This window comes from Dromaius novaehollandiae, chromosome 19 (assembly GCF_036370855.1).
Source record: "Dromaius novaehollandiae isolate bDroNov1 chromosome 19, bDroNov1.hap1, whole genome shotgun sequence".
NCBI classification, from domain to species: domain Eukaryota; kingdom Metazoa; phylum Chordata; class Aves; order Casuariiformes; family Dromaiidae; genus Dromaius; species Dromaius novaehollandiae.
The window spans coordinates 1,480,199-1,502,323 of NC_088116.1; the positions used below are offsets into that span (position 1 = coordinate 1,480,199).

A 22,125-nucleotide genomic window follows, 5' to 3' on the forward strand; every position below is an offset into this window, starting at 1 on the left:
TTTTATTTTTTCCAACCAGAAGAAGGTCACAATTTGCCACCGTAACAAGCACAAAGGGTTAAACAGTTGTGGGTGCACAAATCCTCTGCTTCTCACTCATTGTCTCCCGAAGGGAAATTGAATTTTAATTCGATCTGGCCAAAGCTTTATTTTATTTACTCCAGGCAAACTCTTAAGTATCGGCCCTACTGCAGAAGAGATTAAACAAATTCATCACGGGGAAGGCTCGGTTTCTCGTTACCGGGCTGCTCCCGCTCGAGAGCGGCTGAGCGCAGCCCTTGCCCGACGCCCCCGGCGGGAGGGAGGGAGCCGCGGCGGCCGCCCGGGGAAGGGACCCCGCGCCCGGCGCCGCGGGGGACGGGGAGCCCCGGGACCCGGCGGTGCGCGGCAGGAACCCGCCGCCGCCGCGCGCAGGCCCGGCCCGACGCTCCTCACCTCCTTCTTCACGTTCCACAGCAGCTTCTCCTTCACGGCGTCCGCCGAGCAGCTCATGGCGGAGCGCGGAGCGGGGCCGCGCCGTGCCCCTCCGCGCTCAGGGCCGCCCGCCCGCGCCGCTGCCGCCGCAGCGCCCCCGGGGCGAAGCCGCCGCGCCGTCCGGCCGAGCGCAGTGAGGCTGCCGCGCGCCGCGCGGCTCCGCGGCCATCTTCCGCGGCTCCCGCTGACGTCAGGCCGCCCGTCCCTCCCGCGGGCGGCGACACCCTGCGCGGCCGCGGGCGGCAGCCGGGGCGGGCTGCACCTGCCGCCGCCATGGCAACAACCGCGCCGCAGGGCGGCGGCCGCCCTGACGGGGTGGCGAGGCGGGACGAGCCGCGGCGGGCGCCGGGCCAGGCGGAGGCTGCGGGACCGCCGCGATCAGCGCCGAGGTAACGCGCCCCCCCTCCCCAACGCTGAGGCAGCGCGCGCGCCCCCCCACACTGAGGTAACGCGGCCCCCCCAGCGCTGAGGCAGCGCGCGACCCCCAGCGCTGAGGTAACGCGGCCCCCCCAACGCTGAGGCAGCGCGCGACCCCCAACGCTGAGGTAACGCGGCCCCCCCAACGCTGAGGCAGCGCGCGCCCCCCCAACGCTGAGGTAACGCGGCCCCCCCAGCGCTGAGGCAGCGCGCGACCCCCAACGCTGAGGTAACGCGACCCCCAGCGCTGAGGTAACGCGACCCCCAGCGCTGAGGTAACGCGACCCCCAGCGCTGAGGCAGCGCGACCCCCAACGCTGAGGTAACGCGACACCCCCAGCGCTGAGGCAGCGCGCGAGTCCCCCCGAGATAATGTGACGCGCCCCCCCCCCCCCAATGCTGAGGCAGCGCGCGCGCCCCCCCCCACTGAGGTAACACGATCTCCCCGCTGAGGCAGCGCTCGCCCCCCCCCCCCCGCTGAGGTAACGCGCCCCCCCGGCCACTGAGGCAGCGCGGCCGCCCCCTCCCACCCCAGCGCGGAGGCACCGCGCGGCCCCCGGGCTCCCGCCGGGCCTCCTGAAGGGCTCCGCCGGGCGAGGGCCTGCCCTGGAGCCCCCCCTTTCCAACGCCTCTGTTACACGTTACCTCACGCCGAGCCGTTGTCGCTGATCCTCCCCCTCCCCCCGCTTACAAAAGGGGCAAGCGAGGAAGCTGGTCCTGAGAGAGTCTCCCCGAGGCAGGTCGCAGGGAAGTTCAGCACGCGTCTGGGACTGCTGCAGCCGCACACCGGCATCTCTAGAGGAGGGAAGTTGGTTGAAGCATCAGGTCAGTTACATATTTTAGTCTGCTTTTTCCAGTGCTTAATCCCTTATTTTTCAATATAATGCTAAAAGAGTAGAGGGCATACTCACATATTCACAGGTAATTTCACTTTTTGGTCTTGGCAGAACTACAATATTTTGATTGCAAAACCACAAGGACTGCCCATGAGGTGTTTAAGCTGTTCTTTACACAGCAGGTAAGGATATAGGCAAGATCATTCCTTTAGCAGCAGTGTTCCAGCTGCTTAACAAACCAGAGCTCACAGTCAATTAAGTCCTTTAGCTGCTACTGAAAATCCTACAATAGTTGTGGCTGCACAGGAAAGAACACGCCACGGTGTAACACTCAGGCAAAGGGAGAGTTCCTAAGGGAACTGCACAGAAAAAAAGAGATGGTAGGCAGAAGGATCTGGACCATGCTGAGAATGAGACAGAGCTCCCTTAGCGCAGGCAGAAAAGGAAAAAAGAAAGGGAGCTACACAGTCTAAATGGAATAACTATGCAAATCTGAAAGAGGCAGTTAATAGACTAAAGCATATTACCCAGTTGTGAGGACAAAAAGTCCTACCAAGATGAAAAAAACAGGTTCAGTTTCTACTGGCTCTCACACATCATAGAGCCAGGGTAGGAACACCTACCTTACAGGTAAACCAATTCTCTCAACAAGACAACTGTAGGAAGGAGTAGCAGGTATGCACTAGAAACCACAGGTTACATAGAGAAGTTTATCACCTTTCCAAACAGAAGGATTATGTAACATTTTCAAAAACATTCAGATACTTTGTGGAATATTATTTCTGTGGTTGTCACTCAAAGCAAAATAAAAATACTAACATTCTTTTATTTTTTCCTTGACCTCAATTTATCTATGGAAGTAAGTCCTTTTTTTTGCAATTATTTCATCAGCCTACCCCACACAATGGGCGTCAGGACTTTAGAAGTAGCAAATCTGTAACTGTAACCAATACAGCCTTCAGGCAATAGAAGGAAGGCTCATTTCCTCACTTCACTATGTTAACTACAAATCTTGACCTAGGCAGCTAAGAAAAAGGGGTAACAGCAGCAAAGAAAACAACTAAACAGAATAGAGAGTTGATAAGACTGTATTGGCTAGCTCAAAGCACACCTACTGCAGAACACAGACTAAATCTCTGGATCTAATTCCCTGCTAGACTGCTGTGTCAGTCAAGCAAAGTTAAAGATCTTCCAAATGCAAGTTAGATAACTTTCGTCATAACACATTTTCTTAATGCAAGATCAAAATTCTCTGTGATTCTTACTAGGAAGTAAAGTTATTTCCATGAACGTGAAAAGTACTGCAACCAACATAATTGTTTTACTATTAAAGTAAAAGCCCAGAGAAAGCCAAAACCAGTTATCTGTGGTCCACCTGTAAGCACAGTGGTATCTCCTACAGAATTATAGCCTGCACTTGCAAGGATGGGTGAAAGGTAGTTACAGCACATAATACAAAGCCATTCACCGATACAGTACTTCTGTGATTCGGGCATCCTAAATACTTGGTGAGGATCTCAAGTACAATGCAGAACAAAAGCGTATACTTAAAGAAACCATCGTGAGACAATTAAAACTTCTGATGGAGAAAAAAAAATCACATAAGATATAAAATATAACAGTTTATTAAAAATTAGTGTTCCATTTCCATTTAACATACTGATAAAAGACAGAGGAAACACTTTATTCAGTGGTTAATATGGTTACTGCCCTTAAAAGTTAGACATAAAAAAAAAAAACCAAAAGCCTGATGCTATCAGAAAACAGCTTGATCATAGAATGTCAGTTAAAACAAGAACAGCAATCATATTTGCTACCCTCTGGATACAAAATAGTACAGAAATCCAAAGAGCTGTATTATTATTACACAATTTAAGTCTCAACACTCCTCTGAGGTAGGGGAGGGTCTTACCCCCATTTTATTACAAATGAGGAAAGTTATGCACATACACGACAACTGATTTGCTCTATGTCACCAAGTTAGTGGCAAAGCTGGAAATGGAACTCATGCCCCCTTACTTCTTAATAAAATCCCAGTTCTCCTATCAGAATGGGTGGTGTGAAATCTGGCTGTATAGATTTAATGCCAAGGATTGTCAGAGGATATAATCTAATTGTGCTAGACACATTCAGTTAAGCTATACTTCTTCAGTATTTCTAGGAGCGAATTATGTCTGAAAATTAAAAAAAAGTCAAGAAAAAAATCTAAACAAAACCACAGAAGTACTACCTGTTCCAAGCAGAATGCAGCTTTTCAATAACAACATAGTATCAGTCCCTCCAATGCCATCCTAGTCTGGGTTATTTATTTTAACAATGCAGTGCAAGAGATAAAAAGTCAGCAGAATGGAATCTTACAATAGGATAGATGTCTCCTGTTCCAAAATCTAAATGCCAAGGTGAAGGTTAAACATTTAGTTTTGTCTCTGCATTTATTGAGCAGTTGGAGGCTGCTACCCAGCAGTGCTATTTCTTTTCACATTATTGCCTAATTAACACTGATACTGAAGAGCTGTTTAACATAAGACATTCACTCAAGGCACCAGATCTCCTTCTCTGTAGAAAGTCTGAGGCTGTTTTGCCGTATGTTAGGACCCCGTTACAGAAACACACAACCCTTTATTACAGTGCTTGTCTGTAGATGTCAGTTGATGTTTTCCACTCATTCTCTCAGCCTGCTACTGTAATATGTGAATGCATAAAGTTCACCTAAATTCAAGAGTGAAGAGGACAGTAAGGTTTGCAAAGAAGCTCCACCAGCTAATGAATGCTAGCTGATGTAGTTAAAATTCATACACTACAAATGAAGCAAAGAGACACTTCTTCCTAAAGGCTACTTTAAATTCACAGGCACATCAGTAAACACATCCATTGGTGATGATCTCTGTAAGAAGTTATGACAGGTCTCATAATATGCAGACATTATATGCATATAATTAGAAATCTATATTGTCCTAATAGGGATTATTTGTGATATTTAAAGCCAGCAGAGAAGATTCTTAGCAAGCACAGATGTTCACTCTCTCTAAAAGTGGACAGCTTACTACAAGTAAGTAAAGACTGCATTTCAAAGCCGCATTATCCTTTCCAGTGTTTTCAGTGTTTTACTTATTCTCTATCACATCAGGTTGTAAAAATGTGTTCTAGAATGTATTCTTGTCAAAACAAAATATATCCCTTAAGTAAAGGAGGATTAAGGTGAGAATAAAAAGCATAAGTTATGTCAAAACCACAGTATTTAAAATTATCAGAACCTGGTAGTTTGATTATACAATCAAGATGTCATGATTTTGGTGGAAAGATCATACAATTAACATTTTGTATTAGAGCAATTTCAGATAAGCAGATTTTTTTTAAGAGAATGTATTCTACCATTTGTATTAGAAAAATGTTTCATCTATGAATTGTGTAAGTGGTGGCAGCATCCATATCTACATTTAGATTTACTGCGATTTCATGTAAAATACCAATTATGTGACCACTAAGTAAGAAATAACCCAGGGCATTCTAGATTTTATCAGAAATGTATGAATACAGTGGCCTTACCTAGAAAGTGGATTTCTAATATTACAATCATTTTGCAGTGTGCAGGTCCTTATAATAGCACACATCCCAGAATACACCTACACAGAGGATTTCCTGGTGTTTTACCATCCCTGGTCTGTGCACCACGGAGGGAACTATAGGATTGCTAATCTAATCCAACCCCAGGTACTTAGCTAGGGTCTCTCAACCACATCCTGAAAAAATTTATCAGAACTAAGAACACCAAGACCATGACTTTGAATGTCGTTTGATTAGACAAAATTTCAGTGTTTATACAATTAGATCATTACTCTGAGTAAAGCGTACAGACTGATACGGTGCTCTGTCTACAGTGACCAAACATTATTTAAAATCATTCCAGTTTTAGTCATATCTTAATCTAAAGGTAGAAGTTTTGTGACCGATACTATTTTGGGAAAGAGCAGGGAGAACTGATGAGGATGAGAGACAAAGGTGAAGTAAGAAGGATATCTAGATGTATTTTAAAAACATCCATAACTGCTTACAGTTCGTACTGATATTCCATATTCTACAAGTATCAGTAAGTTATTTTGCCATTTTAAAAAGGTTCTCACAACCCCAGATCGTTCTCAAAACAGTTTCTTTTCTGAGATTAATTTAATCCAAATTCAAAACAGAAAGTAATAATGCTTGCTTACTGTGGGAGACAGGAAAAAGAACACCAACTAAACCAAAACACAAGCTTTTCTCTGCTTCTTGTAGCATATTAATTCACAATTTGAATTAATTTCATTAAGGAGTCCTGGGAGTACAGAATCCAGCCACTGAATGAAAGCCTCTGGACCAGCACACTGATCTGACACTCACTCTCCCATATGCGCTCCTTCCCAGAGAAGGGATACCTCCCCTGTGCTTCCCAGAGAAAAGATACATAAAAATAATGAAATTTTTCTGTTTATAACTGCTTTAAACAAACTTTTGCAAGGCTACCAAAATCATCTACTAAATCTGCTAAAAATCACTTTGTTAGTAGTAAGAAAAATTAATATACAACATTTGCCAGGAAATAGAAGTGCCACACATGAATTTTACATGTCACAGGATGAAACAAAATACAAAAGAATAAATTGACGTTATTAAGTAGAGCAAAAAGACCCTAAGACTGCAGCCTCTCTTGGTAGCTTCAAAGCACCCACCACAATGTAATTTAAACAGTATCAGGAAAAAAAACCCAACACATTACACTCTAGTGGAATAAAAAAAAAAAACCCACAAACATGTTTGTCAAAACTAATCTCAGCAGCTGTATTTTCACTAGCACAATAGCAAAACCATCTGGAAAACAACAACTTGCAGAAAGCATTATCAAAGAAAAGAGGCTATTGGTTATTAGTGTTTTAAAGATGCCTGTCACCAAAAGGCAGGTGCGCATTACTGTGGCAATGCTACTTCCTGGATGTGAGGAGAATTAAGTGAAAGCCTTCTACATGTAGAGGCCTGGCTATGCAGTGAAGAGTTAACAGCTATTAGTGCTTTTCAAAAGCTTAACCTAGTGGAAATCACTTTTCTGTTCCCTCCTCTGCAAACATCCATTACTACTAAAACACCTGCCATTTTGATTTTAGTTATGACTTGACAGTATTAATCTAGGCTTATTTTCTTGTCAGGCTTTTGCAACAATTTGGTTTAAGACTTGTACATAAATTTGGCACTAATCAAAGGATTTCAAGCCTAAACATCCTGGAACCTGAAGCTTCCTTGTTCATTTATAATATAGGGACATAAAAGCAGTTGTACAGCATGCTCCACTGTTATTACATATCCATAGGTGCCAATGAGCAACCATCAAGTAACAACCATTTATAATAGTGGTAAGATTTGAATCTGCAGCCTAGATGGGAAGATACAATCAAACTTTTAAAAATACATTAGTAGCTTCTCCATATGAACGTGAAACTCTTTCCAGAGACCCAGTTTGGAGAACAGGTTGGACACCAACCTTCTGAAAAGTCCTTTTAAAATTGGCACCAGGCCAAACATTCAGAAAAACGAAGATGATATTTCAGTTTAAGTATAAACCACCTCTCTCCTATGTCGAAGGTGTTCTGTTATTTCATGCTAGCACAAGATTTCTATGGATATTCTTATCTCTCCACTTCAACTTACATGCTCTAGAAGGGATTCAGAACAAAGAACTTAATGTTCACACGCTGAAGAGTGAATTTATCTAGCATTACAAGATGTTTAGTCTGTACTTCACCAGTCACTGTACTTTTTCCCCCTCAGCTATAGAAATCTAATATCAAATAGCACTTTCAGGCCACAAGAGGAAACTATGCAAAATGAATTCCCCAATTGCCATTGTTTATACTGAAAAGGATTACACCATCAAAACCCTAAAGGGTGGCAATCCTGCCACAATCTATTTCTGAAGTTTTCTTACTTGTAAGTTTACTCCTTCACCACACCTATTTCTCCATCTCCCAAGACAATATATTTATTCAAATTTTTAAAATTGTCTCATTTTTATACAAGAGGAGTGTTTTTGATGACTTGACTCTTACCTTTTTGGAAGATCATAGTTTAGATTTAATGAGTTTTAAAGATGGCTATCTTGGAAAAAAAAACACTTTTGTATGTGTACTGGGGAAAGAAGTGGGAGAAATCATGTGTGCACTGTATTTGACTACTGCATAGCTAATCATTTCCTCCATGGGTTATCAGGACCTAGTGTTTGGTAAAAGCATCCATGTTCATGGATGATCCTCTCCACCCCCTCCTTTAATATTTTGATTTAAAAACTGGAAGTTCCATTACATAAAACCCTAAAAGGGCAGGTATCTGGAAAAAGATTTTCAAATCACACCATCTTATCCAGGAAAAACAGTCCTTCTCACAGGAAGTAAGATAACTGGCAAATCATTAGATATGAAAGACCAACCATGAACTGTCAGTAGTAGTGTTCAAGATTCAACTCCTTGTGCAGCAAACAAAGGGGTCAGTCTCTATTTAAAGCATGTGGTGCAAAATTAATAGGTCAGTTCTCAAAGCCTTTGGCCTTTAGTGTTACTTTGTGTGCACAAATGCCCTTTAGCTTCTTTAAGGAGCCAAGAAGCCAGATGAAGGTTAGTCCAGAGTCCAACTTATCCCTCCCTACTTCTTGATCTCACTCAAAGAATATCCACACAAGCCTTCAAAGTAAACCCTTTCTCTTCTACTGACAAGCTAGTGGCCAAGCTGACGGTCATCATAGGTGCTGTATCTCTTCACGTGGATTCGGCGCACTCGGTCACGAAGTTCAAAACCATCATCATCCTCACTGTGAGAGGCCTGGCTTCGGCTCCTGCTTGTTGCTTCCAGCAGAGAGTTATCGGGAACTCGTGGCGTTTCATAAAGTAAAACATTTAGTGTTTCCTCATATATTCGTGCCTCCGGGAATTCAACCTACAAAAAACAGCACATGTCCTTTTCCTGATCGATACAGGATAACATGACTGGAAAACACACACACACACACACACGTAAATTTGATTCACAGCAAAAAGAGTAAAACAATTGTAAAAGGGAAAGATAAGCAAAGCAGTCTAATCCCTAGTACAGGATTACTCCAAATGCCAGATCCCCTACCTCTTCTTTTAGATTGTTCCAGAATGGAATACGAGTATTTCTGATTCTTAAATACAAGCGTCAGATCCTGATCAGCATACCTGCACCAGTGCAAACCAGATGTACCTCCTGAAGTTAGAAACACTCTCTAGATTCATCATGCTACTTATTATCGTATTTTCATGCATGTAATTCTTATCCCTTTAAGATGCAGTGTTTAGAAGCAAGTCTTTAGGTAACTTGTACAAAATCAGAGGCAGGAAGACCATCCTTGGAGATGTTCAAAACCCAACTTGACATGGTCCTGTGCAACCAGCTCTAGCTGATCCTGCTTGAGCAAGGGGGTGGACCAGATGATCTCCAGACGTCCCTTCCAATCTCAACTATTCTGTGATTCAGTGATTTTTTTTTTCCTAACCATAAGAGACAGGTAGGACAAACTCCAATACCTTAGTTTGCTTCTTCTCTGTGGCATACACTATAGAGGTACAACAGACTTCAGCAAGTTTCCGACCCTGTCCGTAGAAAGACCAGCAGCAGATTTCATCCCCTATAACATCTTTAATGAAGAGAACTCTGCCATTGAATCGGAGAGAAAGTTTGTCAAACAGTTCTATATTCTTCAGTAAGTTGTCATCCGAATTACTGAAACACAGCAACAAAAGAAGGAATAAGGTTTTTGTAGTTTTGCAACTGGCTGTCTCTATAGAATTAGGTTGCCTATTCCACCACAGTTCTAAGTGTTGATCTAACTGCAGAATACAGGTAGTGACTCATTGCTATATGCTGCCCCCTCTCCCCCCAAAAAGAGGGGGTAATAGCCAACTTGAGATACAAATAAGATGGTCTGATCCCCATAAGCAAATCTATCAGATTTAGAGGTCAAGTTAGATAATTAATAATGACAGCACAATTTCCCAAATCATTACATCAACGATCTACAACTACCTCTTGACCGATGCTCAAGACAATTAAATCACATGCTAACTGCAGTTCTTTTTAGGTTTAGTAACAGCAAAAGTCTGAAGAGTCGGTAACATGTTAGAAGGCTAACTAAAAAGCAAAGTGTTCTGCACACAGACTAATGATATCATATGCAAATTTCCAGGGTGAATACATAATTTAGGGAACTAAGTTTTATTGACAGCCAAGATTCAGGATAACTGGTTTTCCAAGCAAGATCCAAGTGTTCTTGAAAAAAAAAATATATATATATGTATAGTGTTACCGCTTTAAAATCAAATAAAGCTATCAGAAAGCTACTCTTAAAATTTAGAATACATTACTTAAATAGCAACATCAATGTCCAATTTGACCAACTAAAGAAACCTAAAACCTTATTCCTCTAGTATTAGTTTGGATGCAGCTGTATCAGAAGTACATATTCTACAGTCATTTTTGTCTCCTTTTATAGGTGGCTGGGAAATTATGTGTGGATATGTGGAAGTCAGTGAAAATATTACCTTGACAACAAACCCAATCTTACTAGTTTTAGCAGTAAGACTCCTTACTTTTAGATCCAGAAGGTCAAGGTTCACACCTTGCTGCTAAGAATCCACCCAGAGGTATAACATCATACTTTTGTATGCATTATCTTAACTTTTGCAAGTGGTTCCGGAAGGCTATGAAATACTTGTGAATCAAGACACTGCTAATAAGAACAGCCAGTCAGGCTTTACATAAGATATTTAGTCTGAGAGTATTGCTGGTTAGATCTAAATCAAAAAAGCATCATGTACAGTTGGACAAAAATTTCAGCTCTCAAAAATCATTTGATAAAACAACCTGGGATTTGGCCAGTGACAAATCTAAGGCTCTATCAAGAGGCAGAACTAGGGGAAAAAATAATAATAATAATAATAAAAAAAACAAAAAACAAGCAGTCTTTGTTCAACCACACTGACAAAGTAAGTGAAAAAGCTGCTTTTACACTGTTGATAAGGAAGAACAGAAGGAAAAAGTCTTTGCTTACTAGCAGCCAGTGTGGAATTTTAAACAAGGATGCCTCATTTAAACACCATCAAGGCATGAAGATTCATGTGCAAGGCGTAATTATAAACCTATAGCTAGTTGGACACCAACACTTGCTGGTATCAAACTCTAGGGTTTCGTTACCGTCATCACTAGCATGTTAATGTCTCCAGACCCAGGGTGACATATGCTATTCTGTGCTTGCTTTAGCATCACTGCCCTAAACTAAAGGTAACACAGGCACAAGTGCAATACAAGTGGCAGATACAGAATGCAGTTTGCTGAAGAATGTGCTGCTGTTCAGAACTCCCTCAAGTTAGCATTTCCTGACTGCCTGAAATTTCATGATTGTTAGAATCTCTCTGACAGATACACAGTCAGTTTGTCTAGAGAAAGAACTTCCAAGATTGCATGTCACCTGAAACTGAGGCTTCTACATAGTGTAAAGGATTATTTGCATTGCTTCAGTGACTGGTTTAGGAAAATCCAGAGCTATTCTAGTAGCATCTTGGCAAAGGGACCATAATAGTTACACCACAAAACCCAAATAATATTTTCTTATACAGGAAAAAAGTCAGTAAATTTTTGTGGTGCCCTCATCCAGGTTGTTCCTGAGCAGAACAGATGCTTTCCTTTGTAGCCAAAAAATTAATTCATTTAGAGGCATTGGGGGACCTGGAACATCAAGGTCAGGGTAAAAGAGAGTTGGCAGAGGTATATGAAGAGCCAAGATTAAAACTGAAGAATCAAGAGATGGGTATCATGGCTGCACTGGCTTTGAATTGAGAAGGCAACATTCAGGTTACCAGTTTGCATTGGATTAGCTGAGTTAAATCTGGTTTCAGCCAATATTAATAGCCTCATCATTCTTGTTTCTTATCCCTTAACTCTCTTTCTCGCACATACCCCTCTTCTCTAGCACAACTGAACTGTACACCAGACTTCAACAAATGCGATTTGTCCATCTCCTCTCCCCCAACTTAGATTCACATCACAAAGAACTGCACTCAAACCTATAGAACAGTGCTGTTGCAAGCTACAAGAAGTTAGACCATGTTACATTTTCCTCCACTCCCATAGTCAAAGGGAAACTTTCCCATTACAGTGCAGAGAAAACTGACATACCTGGTATAGGAATATTTGTTGTTGCTTCTATTATAAAGCAGCTTAACAACAGGCTAGTGGGAGAGGATTTAAAAAAAAAAAAAAAAAAAGAGTAAGTTCTGTGTTTGAATACATTTAGCAGAAATTCAGTTTCTCACTAGATAGTTGTAGAAAAGCAGTTACTTTCATTGATGATTCTATGAGTCTCTCTTCTTCTTTTGGAGATGTGATGATAGGGATGTTACAGACAGGTTCATACAAGTCCTTCTTGTCCTGTTTTAAAGAAAGAAGAGGGAGAGGAAATAAAAAGAACTCCCAAGAGATATAAATGATGAAACTAACATCTGCTGCTGTGCTCTTCTCCAAACCCTCCAGCCATGTTCCCAAACCCTGTGATGCAAAGGAAGAGCCTTATGTTGCTATAGTAACCACACAGCATTACCTTGATCTGCAAACTAGAAATACAGCATTTTTTATTCCCAGAAGGCAGCAGTAACTGAAATATTGGGATGCAAGAGGATGTCCTTCTTAGCTATAGCAAAGACTCTGAACTCAAGTCATACTTAAGTGGGTTTATTATTCCAGCCTTTTTTGAAGAAAAGGATAGTAAGAGTTTGCATAAGTTTTAATTAACTCAAAACACTGCAGTATATAAGAAGATCAGCCACTATGAACTGAACATTTGGCAAGAAGAGCAGCATGTCACTGAAATGGACTTTATTCACTTGTGGTACAAAAGCAACCAGCAATAGCTTGAAGTACAGTCTGTGACTCCAGATTCCTCATGCAGCAAACTAAGGAAAGCTCAATACCTAACAGGAAAGCCTTGGAACATTTTGGTCTTTTAGAAAAAAACATTTTAAATTCCAAACCAGCAGAAAAATTGTCAGTGTAGCTCTGGACTTCTTTCAGTGGCTACAAGAAGTATGTTGAACCTAGTATGTGAGGTATTTGTTAATTACTAAGTTCAGAAACATTCATTTCACAATTTTAAGATTAATAATTTTTATTTTTATATACATTTATATAAAAAAATTGTGTGATATAGATATATATTTATATATAAAAAAATGGGCTAACCTTGCAAAAACATCAGCCGAACAAGGTGATTTCAGACAGGGGAACCTGAACACATAGGGACTAGTACAGTGAATAAAGCTACTTATGGACTTATATATTTACAGATAGAGCTAGTAAAATGATACAAATGAAAATCCTTAAAGTAATCACTGCTCACCATACAGACCTTCCTCCTTCTCTATTAAGATTCAAACTTGGAAAAAAAATTTACCACATTTTCAAAGACTGCAACCCACTCTGCTTATCAACATTATCTAATGAGAAGTGATATAATTTGGGGGAATTTTAGGCAAATGCCATAAGGTCTTTTAAAACATCTGTGTTCAAAATAATCATGTTTATTCAATGAATTTCTGTTAAATTTCTGTTTTTCATTTCCTTTCACATAAAAGGAACTCAAAATCCACTATTTTCTTAAATTAAAAAAAAAGGTACAAACACAAAGGAAACAGTCCCTCTATTTATATGATTGGTTCTGAACATAATCTCTTCTTTATTCATCTTCCTGTCATTCCTGTGAAGTAGGAAAAGTGCTATTATCCCCATTCTGCAGCAGGCAGCTGGACAAGAGAATGGTAGCACAAAGGGAAATGATGTACCCAGCATCATACAAGACATTTCTGAAATTACAGGAACTTGAACCCGAGCCTTTCACATTCTAGATTAATAAAATCTAACCACTTACAAAGAAATAGCTGCCTTGATAATACAACCACATTACTAATTACACTAGACCCCTCAAGAATACAGGCACCTTTGGCCTGGAAGGCTGTTCCACAATAACGGATAGGTCTGAAAACATTTCCTGTGAGAGCATAAGCTAAATCTGTCTTACACAAAGCATCACAGAATCTCACATGTCCACACACAGCGAGGAAAACTATGGCTTTGATAAAGGTACTTGATAAGATCTTAACAACTTATCTCATTGCTATCTCATTTTCTTTCCAGGCTACCTTGTACACCTAAGACTTGATGTATATCTAAGGCCATGAAACACTCTTTGAAGTCGTCCTAAGTCATTTTTATAAGCAAAACACCCATCAATAACTACAGGCTACTTCCATTTCTTACCTGCAGAGCTGCTTGGCACATGTCTACTAAGCCCTGAATGAGATAATATTTGGCTTCTGCCATCAACTCTTTGACCTCCTGTCTGTGCTTTGGAAGTGCAATTGTGTCATCTCGGAGATAGTTTAAAATTGTTCCAAAGTGCTTCCCACAACGGTCTATAAGGATCCAGCCTGAAAAATAACCATCACAACGTTTCAATCACCTCAACACTGGCAGGCAAGCAAAAGTTCTTCAGAGAGGTTAAACATGGAAACTGCATTCAAGCCTCAGAAGCTGATAAGCCCACTGAAACTTCCCTGAAACTGCATATGACCTGTTTCCCATTTCATCCAGTGGAAGTCTTTACTGACTTTGAGCAAACTGAAGTTGGTTACAGAACAGAAAATGACAGAGGAATCGCTCTTTTGGTACCTCCTGTATATTCTCACTGCTTTTCAGCACTCCAGAAGAAAGACCCAGCTAGAAAAAAAATTAAAAATACACAGCTTTCTCTCAAGAGATTTTGAGAGAAAGCTCTCAAAATCCCTGCAGGAACCTGACTGCACTCTATCTATTGATCAGTCCATCCGCGGCCTGACCAAAATTATTTTCTGTGTTTGATCCTTTCTGTATTAGGAATGGATCTTTTTAACTACTATAGGAAATCACCAGTTTGCATTTTTACAGAGTTCTATTTGACTGACTGACCAAGCAATTCAAACATTAAAAAAAGCTTACTGTTAGGTAAGCTGCTTGTTTTATTTAGAGGCTTGGCATATTTCTGGCAAAACAGGGTTTCGCTATATTTGTATGGAAATAAATGTAACAACTGCTCCTGCAGTGTAATGCTGGGCACTTGTAACTGAAGACTAGAAGAAGGAATTTTCAAATATTTGCAACAAGTGAATTGGGGCTAAGTTCTGTGGCCTACCTAGAAAAATTTGTCAGCCTCCCAACCATCTTCTGTTGTTGTTCAGAGTTTAAAAAAAAAAGTATTCCAAGGACACCAAAACATAGAATAGCCCAGAAAACAGCATGAGAAAAAGGCTGTTCTGGTCTCCAAATATGAGTAAAGAACAGCACGCAGACAGATCAGGAGGGAGTGGAGAGTGGAAACAGCACAGGAAAGAGTAGTAGGCGGACATTTTTCTGAGTCTAAAACATCCCTGAGGTCATATTCACTGGGAAACAGGATGTCTGACTTGCTGGCAAACAATAGCAGTGTAGGACACGCAAGCAGAGGACTTAGTACAGTGACAAACTCTCTTCCGTAATGCAGAAGGCAGGCAAAAAAAATGTTATTTGGGGACCCAGGTGCAGAGGCAAATATAAGAAAAGAAGACTAAACGACTCCTAGATTCTCCAGCTGTGGCTGTCAGAACACTAATCCTGTCCTCTCTTCAGGCTAAGGCTCTTGCACAAAATTGCTGGACTAAACCGAGTTAGTCATAAGAGCCAGCCTACTCAAAGGGAATTTGGTTTAAGTGATATGCAGTATCCACAAAGTTGTGTCAGTTTAAGTAAAAACAGTGTTATGCATCAAGTTTAAACTGATGCAATCTCAGCACATGGAAGAGCTTTCACAGATGAATATTCTGAAACACCAAGAGGTTAAATACTTGCCATCCTCTCTCAACCTCTTCTCCACAGTGCTACAAGCCTCATTCCTAAGGTATCATTTTTCTATGGACGAGTAAAGAGAGGAAAACAGAAGCATTCATAGGCATTGCTGACATCAGTCTTCTTACTTGTTCTAGTCTCTATAATTTATTATGGATTTTTATTTTTATAATGCCAGGATTCAATGCATGAGGTGACATAATACTTGACTGGTGACTAAATACTGTCACAATATGGATATGTATTTTCAGCCACAAGTGGAACATACTATTGGGAGGGGAAAGAAAAAAAAAAGAAAAAAAAAAGAAAAAAACCCAGAATCCTCAACATAGCAAGCAAGGCTTTTCTGAGTTTGCAAGATGAAAAATGAATGTCGTCCCCCCCATTTTGATTGATGCCATTATACACCACCCAATAAACGACAACCCACATGCCGTATGTTCAGTCTTGATAACAACGTCAGCAATCTGTGTACCAGCTTTGATTGTCGCAAAGAGAACCAGTCCTTCCTCTAGTTAATTTTAGTAATAAAAGAACACATTTTCATAAGGCACAGAGGCTTGTTAGAGCCAATGGGAGCAGGGTGCCGAATGTTCCAAATTACTTTCAGAATACATTTTTCCTTATACCCTTCAATCAGCGTAGTCAATTTTAGTAATAAAAGAACACATTTTCATAAGGCACAGAGGCTTGTTAGAGCCAATGGGAGCAGGGTGCCGAATGTTCCAAATTACTTTCAGAATACATTTTTCCTTATACCCTTCAATCAGCATAGTCTACAAAAGCTGTTGTTTTACAAAATTCTCCACATCAAAAGACATTCCCCTTACCTTCCTTGTCTGTGAGCACTTCCATCCTGCCACTGAACATAGCCTTCAACATTGTGTCGTGCCTGGTCAGTACTTGAACCGTAGTGTAATATAAGGAGCCCCCAACATTTAGTCGCACATATTTGTTACCGAGGTTGCCCCCTTTGAAGCTGCAAGTTTTGGGCTTGGATCCTGCAGCTGGACAAAGAGTGGTTAGACAGGTGTCCCCTGACATCTCCTTCTGTAGATAGATGACAACTCTGCACAGCGTGGGCTTGATGGACTCCGCCGTGATTGGTGAAGAGTCACGAGTCACGAGACGAGTGCAAGGCAACAACAGTCGTAACCCACTGGACCCTTGAAACAGAAACATACAAAATCAATACAGAAGCCTGGAATTACCATTTAAAACAAAACCAGGAAGCCCGTATTAAAGAAGAGATGTATTCAGTAGATTCTTAAGGAAACATCTGCACAAGTTCTGACAAAATAAGATGTAGGTGTTTTTCAAACAACTTACACAGCAATATAATGATTGTTCAGCACCATACAGTTAAGTTATGACCGTATTACTGTTAGTGAGGCTAGTTAAACATTTCTGAACTTCCTTTTATTTAGTCTTCAGCCAATGCAACAATCCCCATCCAATCCTGCAGTCCAAGTTTAAGTAATAGTAAGAATTGTTCTCCCTCTCGACTTCCCAAAATAACATAACTTTTTCTTGTGGAGATCTAAAATACAATGGGAGAGCTTTCTGCAGTTTCTCCAGCTGGGGTATATACGAGTTGTTCTTTGTGGTTTGGTTTGTTTGTTTTAACTGGAGGCTTCAGCAGCCTCTCTTTCAAGTGCCTCGACACAGAAATGCTCGATCATAATGTTCTGTTTCCTGGTACATCCTTTCATTCAAAACTCTTCTTCCATCCTGGAATGCCAAGCAATCAATATAATATTAATTTTTCTATTTAAAAGAAAGTGTCCAGTCTTTGGAATATCGTCTCACTTAAAAGCCAGCTAAGACATTCACAGCTTCCTTCCTCTCCCCAGTCTCACTGTACTTATCTTTCCATCCAAGAGGAGCTTAGAATGGAAACAAACAAATAAAAGGAGAATGAAACTCAGTCTAACAGGCCAGATCTAAAGTTCTTTAAGTGGAAAAGTACAAGTATGGGTTTCTCAGCTATCCTTTTAATAACTGTTGTCCTCAGAAACATTTTGCTGACTTTTCCCCTCTCACTATGCTTCTGTCTATTTATCTATTTCAGACTACAAGCGTCTGTTCGTTTCTCTGTCCTGTGCCCATGGTACATGAGTAACCTTTTATAAATAAATATAATAACCTAACTGTATTGCTGTTCTTCCCACATCCCTCTTCCTTCTCACTCCACCTCAGCTTTCAGCATGGAAAAAAAACCACATCTCTCCATCCATCTGGTACAGCAAATTACTTAGCAGCTACAGATGGTATCTTAAAATTGCTAGGGATTTGGATAGCTACTGAACTTAGAATGATATCTAAAATAATGTTATTCTAATTAAGCAGGCACTACAAACAAGATCTATTAAACAATAAGCGATACAAAAACTTTGCAGGTCACAAAGACATAAACCAATCCTAACAATTTTAGTGCCAGGAGAGATCAGTTTGTCTGTAAATGCTTTAACTGGAACTCCCACTAGCTGTTATCACTCTTTACTTTCAGCTAATCATCCTACAACACAACAGTAAATTTACTTCTACATCTAAGCAAGTCAAAGTTTTTTTTCTGAGCATGTAATTTTAGACAGGTAGTCCACTGGCAAATATAAGTCAAAGGCAACTGCACGTTACAAATTAATTTGGCCAGAAAAGTAATTTCCGACTGGTAAGCAGCCAGCAGCAACCAAAAACCGTGCATGTGATTATGGTGCTATAAGAAGTTTGTTAGCCAAAACAGCTAAAGGTTATGGTGAAACGGGCCAGAACTTCTCCAAACACATTGCACGTAATGCAGTTTCTCCTTAGTAGACATAGGTGTTTACTGTAATCTTTTACAAGTAAATCAATTTTGCTATCCAGCCAATCCAAGTATGAACAAATATTACTACTGTAACATGTTCTTTAGCTAATAAGCTAGGAGGCTTCTGCTGTAAACAGTAATGTAACCTCTAATTACACCCATTAACGCAAGCGAAAATTTTCTACGTCCTTTCCTTCCTGCCTTGTGCGGGAAGCAGATGGAGGACTGCAGAACAATAACAGCAGTTCAGACACCACGTCAGGAAAAGGTCCCAGCTGAGGACTTCCATAAAAAGAAATAATCCTAACAGCTCAAGAGGGAAAAAAAAAAAAAGAACAGAATTACTGGCAAACTGGCACACTTTCTACCTAACTTCTAGACTAGACAAAATGGTCTCATTATTTTTGACACCCCAGAACGGTGGGGGAAAGCAGGTTTCCTGTGTGCCCCGAAGCGCCGCGCCCCGAAGGAAGGCAACGTTTCCAGAGACACGGTTTCCAGGCGCTGAGGCATTCCAGTCCACGCACCTCGGTCCTCCTCCTCGCTCAGCAAGGGCGGCAGCACGACAGCGGCAGAGCGTCTCCGCTCAGCGTCTCGGCTTCACACCTGCAGAGGGAAACAGCGAGGTCAGCCCAGGAGCCCAGCACTCACGCCAGCAGAAGCTCCCCCCGCCGCGCCGCGCCGCGCCGCCCCGCCCACCGGGATGCTGGGACGGTACCGGACCGCACTCTCCATCAGCCCCGCCGCTCCGCTCCGCGCCGCTCAGAGCTGCTCCGCCGCCGCCACCACCGCGCCCCTTCGCGCGGCCCCGCCGCTCACCGCTCCGCGGCCCCTCGGCTGAGCTCATTTCCTCCGTGCCCCGCCGCGCGCGACGCCAACCCGGAAGCGCTCCCCGCCGCCGGACTACAGCTCCCGGCGTGCCGCGGGCTCGGCGGGCTGCCGGGACTACAGCTCCCGGCGTGCCGCGGGGCGGGGGCCGGGACGGCACTGCCCCCCCGGTACGTGCCGGGCTGTCGCCGTGGCAGCCGCGGTGCGGAGGGCCGGGCCGGGCCGGGCCGGGCCGGGCCGGGCCGGGCCGGGGGCGGCATGGCCGGCGACGCGCTGCGGCAGGCCGGGCTGCACTTCGACGAGCTGAACAAGCTCCGCGTGCTGGAGCCCGGCGTGGCCGAGCAGACGGCGCAGCTCCGCGAGGAGTGCGGCGCCTTCGTGGACAGTAAGTGCCGCCGCGCCGGGGGCCGGGGCCGCCGAGGGGGCCTCTTACAGGGGTCGCGCCGGGGCAGGCGGTTACCAAAATTCCTCGAATTGGCGAAAAATTAAGCGAGCTCTGCGGCGGAGAGGACAGTGACGAATCCCGTTGGCAGTTAAGGGCTTCCCTCTTTCCTTTCCCCTTTTCTATCCCGTCTGTTATGGAGGAAAACCTTAAAATGCGCCTGTTTACAGTAAACTCTGAGCGCTAAGAAGTCACAGCTGGAAATCGAAGCCTGTAGTACAAGCATTACTCTTATTCAGCGTTATTTTGATGGATATTACTTCACTTTTTTTTCTTTGCAGAAGTAGTAGAATTTCAAAAAATAGTGGGTAGCTTAATCGAACTTGTCGATCAACTAGCAAAAGCTGCTGAAAGTGAGAAGATGAAGGTACTGTGCAATCAATTACTGGCTTGTAATGTACTCTGTCCTGTATAGCACATGAAAAAACAGGTCCCTTCCTTCCTACTTTTACAGTGTAAATAATCATTTTCTGTTCAGCACCATACAGATGTTTTCCGTGGTACTTAACATCTCCCTGCCTGTCAGCTATGAAAGCCTGGGGGCTCCAAAGAAATTATATTAACTGGAAAATTTTTAAGTGCACTTGCAGTGTCACATTACTCCTGCATTTAATAGTCCTACCGTTGCAGCTTATCAGTATATTGCATGTAAACAGAACATGTTTTCCAATCAGTCTTTCTACCATTTTAACTTAGTTCATGAGGAGGAAGAAAGGGGCTGTCCAAAGACCAAATCAATACATATCTCCATAACTACCTCTGAAACTTTCTTTGTATATTTCTACATGTCACCAAGACTGCTTTTTCCCCATATTATTGCAAAAATAAAAATGGTTTAGCACAATTGTAGGTGGTTGTTTTTTCATCATTTGTTCTGGGGAAAAAGTTATAACCAGAGCTTGTCTGTCTGTAGTACTAGTAACCAGTGATCAGCTTGTATATCCAGAAGAGTTGGTCAGGCTGTTACGAACACTTGAAGTTTGAAGGAAGCCTAAATTGCCTTAATCTGCACAACTGCTTCAGGGCTGTGTGCCTGTTCCACCAAACAGTCAGTATCAAGATGATATCCTCTTCTGTTGTTGGCATGGCTGAAACACTTCAAAATCAATCTGATAGTAATGAAAGTGTTTAAAAAAATAAACAACCTCCTGATACAACTGCATCACTGAAAATCCTGTTTTGACAGGCCATTGGTGCACGAAATTTGTTGAAGTCTATAGCAAAGCAAAGAGAGGCTCAAGAACAGCAACTTCAGGCTTTAATAGCTGAGAAAAAGATGCAGTTGGAAAGGTAAGTTTTATATTAAATTTTGGGGGGGCATTGATTTAATGTTTTGAAAAGAAGGTAGTATATCATACATGACAAACTCAGCTCAGTTATGTAGACTGTATACTCAGTCTTATCATCTGTGCTTGCCTGCAGGAGGACAGGCTCTAAGCTTGTTCAAACAGTCCATCTGCAGCTAAGATATGTCCTATACAAAGTATGCATGGAACGGAGCAGTGGCATAATTCTATGTTTAACTTAAGGCTCTGTCTACCACTCTTACAGAAAGGCTCATTTCTAATGTTTTTGTGGCTAAATAGAGGGGGCATGAGATCATGCAGCTGAAGAAACTAATAAAGCTGTAATACAGTGCTGTTTGTCCGGATATTTATAGGTACTTTAGAACTGCATCTAACTGATGTAGCCACTGCTTTAAAAATGACTTATGTGCTTAGCCTAGATTTCTTTCACAACAGACCCGTGAAGATAGAACTAAATCTTCTAAATAACAGGAGCTGAATGTAGCTCGTAACCTTTTCTTTCTCTTTCAGATACCGAATAGAGTATGAGACTCTGTGTAAAATAGAAGCTGACCAGCACGAATTCATTGACCAATTCATTTTTCAGAAATAGAGGATTTTAAGATAAACAGCATATTGACTTGGGAACATGAACATTCCAGGATTCTGAGGCTTTCAAAAATATGCAATTTTTCATTGTGTGTGAATGAATAGATAGCTTGTACAAATGAAAATGTTTTCTAATGCAATATGAATTTACACTAAAAGTGGCAATAAGGAGAGCTTTCTAACAGGTGTAAATAAAGACAGTTCTGTCCTTTAATTTTATAAAATTTTTGTACAGTCAGTAGTTCTAATTCAGATTACAATTGAATTAACACTACTGCTGCTATGTTATGTCTCTCACTTTTTTGAAGTGTACAGCTCTTTTAAAGAAAACAGGAAATAAATTATTGTTTTCAGATCTTCTGGAGATCCCAGAATTAGTTGCTTCTGCTAAGTTATTTCTGCTCTTATGAGTATGCAGGGAGTTGTAAACTCTTAATGAAGAATTTCCAATATATAGTATTTTCATGTTTATAAAGACACAACACAC

The 22,125-nt window shown here is 41.9% G+C and overlaps 3 protein-coding genes across 13 annotated transcripts in view; 1 reads left to right on the forward strand and 2 right to left on the reverse strand.

Annotated features, from left to right (window-relative positions):
- Positions 1-702, reverse strand: part of SGSM2 (small G protein signaling modulator 2) — a 79,163-nt gene extending 78,461 nt beyond the window's left edge. For 4 of the 7 annotated variants that reach the window (XM_026106581.2, XM_026106591.2, XM_026106599.2 and 1 more), the window contains exon 1: positions 436-702. In XM_026106581.2, coding sequence (XP_025962366.2) covers positions 436-492 — 57 coding nt within the window. In that variant the 5' untranslated portion in view covers positions 493-702. The remainder of the gene's footprint in view (positions 1-435) is intronic. The other 3 variants (XM_026106619.2, XM_026106609.2, XM_026106625.2) reach the window with 2 other exon arrangements.
- A 2,633-nt stretch (positions 703-3,335) lies between these two features.
- On the reverse strand, positions 3,336-19,389 carry TNFAIP1 (TNF alpha induced protein 1). 5 transcript variants are annotated; one of them, XM_064523061.1, is made up of 8 exons: positions 19,293-19,389; positions 19,001-19,079; positions 16,498-16,833; positions 14,069-14,238; positions 12,098-12,187; positions 11,936-11,988; positions 9,289-9,484; positions 3,336-8,677 (listed from the first exon to the last, which is right to left on the reverse strand). In XM_064523061.1, the coding sequence occupies exons 3-8, from the start codon at positions 16,709-16,711 to the stop codon at positions 8,459-8,461; spliced, it is 942 nt and encodes a 313-aa protein (XP_064379131.1). In that variant the 5' UTR covers positions 16,712-16,833; positions 19,001-19,079; positions 19,293-19,389; the 3' UTR covers positions 3,336-8,458. The 5 variants fall into 5 exon arrangements, with proteins under 5 accessions (XP_064379131.1, XP_064379132.1, XP_025962545.1 ...); XM_064523062.1 differs by having other exon boundaries at positions 19,197-19,389; XM_026106760.2 differs by having other exon boundaries at positions 19,192-19,389.
- Positions 19,390-19,439: 50 nt separating this feature from the next.
- On the forward strand, positions 19,440-22,012 carry IFT20 (intraflagellar transport 20). Its single transcript, XM_026106783.2, has 4 exons — positions 19,440-19,686; positions 20,025-20,110; positions 20,930-21,033; positions 21,561-22,012. The coding sequence occupies exons 1-4, from the start codon at positions 19,560-19,562 to the stop codon at positions 21,640-21,642; spliced, it is 399 nt and encodes a 132-aa protein (XP_025962568.1). The 5' UTR covers positions 19,440-19,559; the 3' UTR covers positions 21,643-22,012.
- The last annotated feature ends 113 nt before the right edge of the window (positions 22,013-22,125 follow it).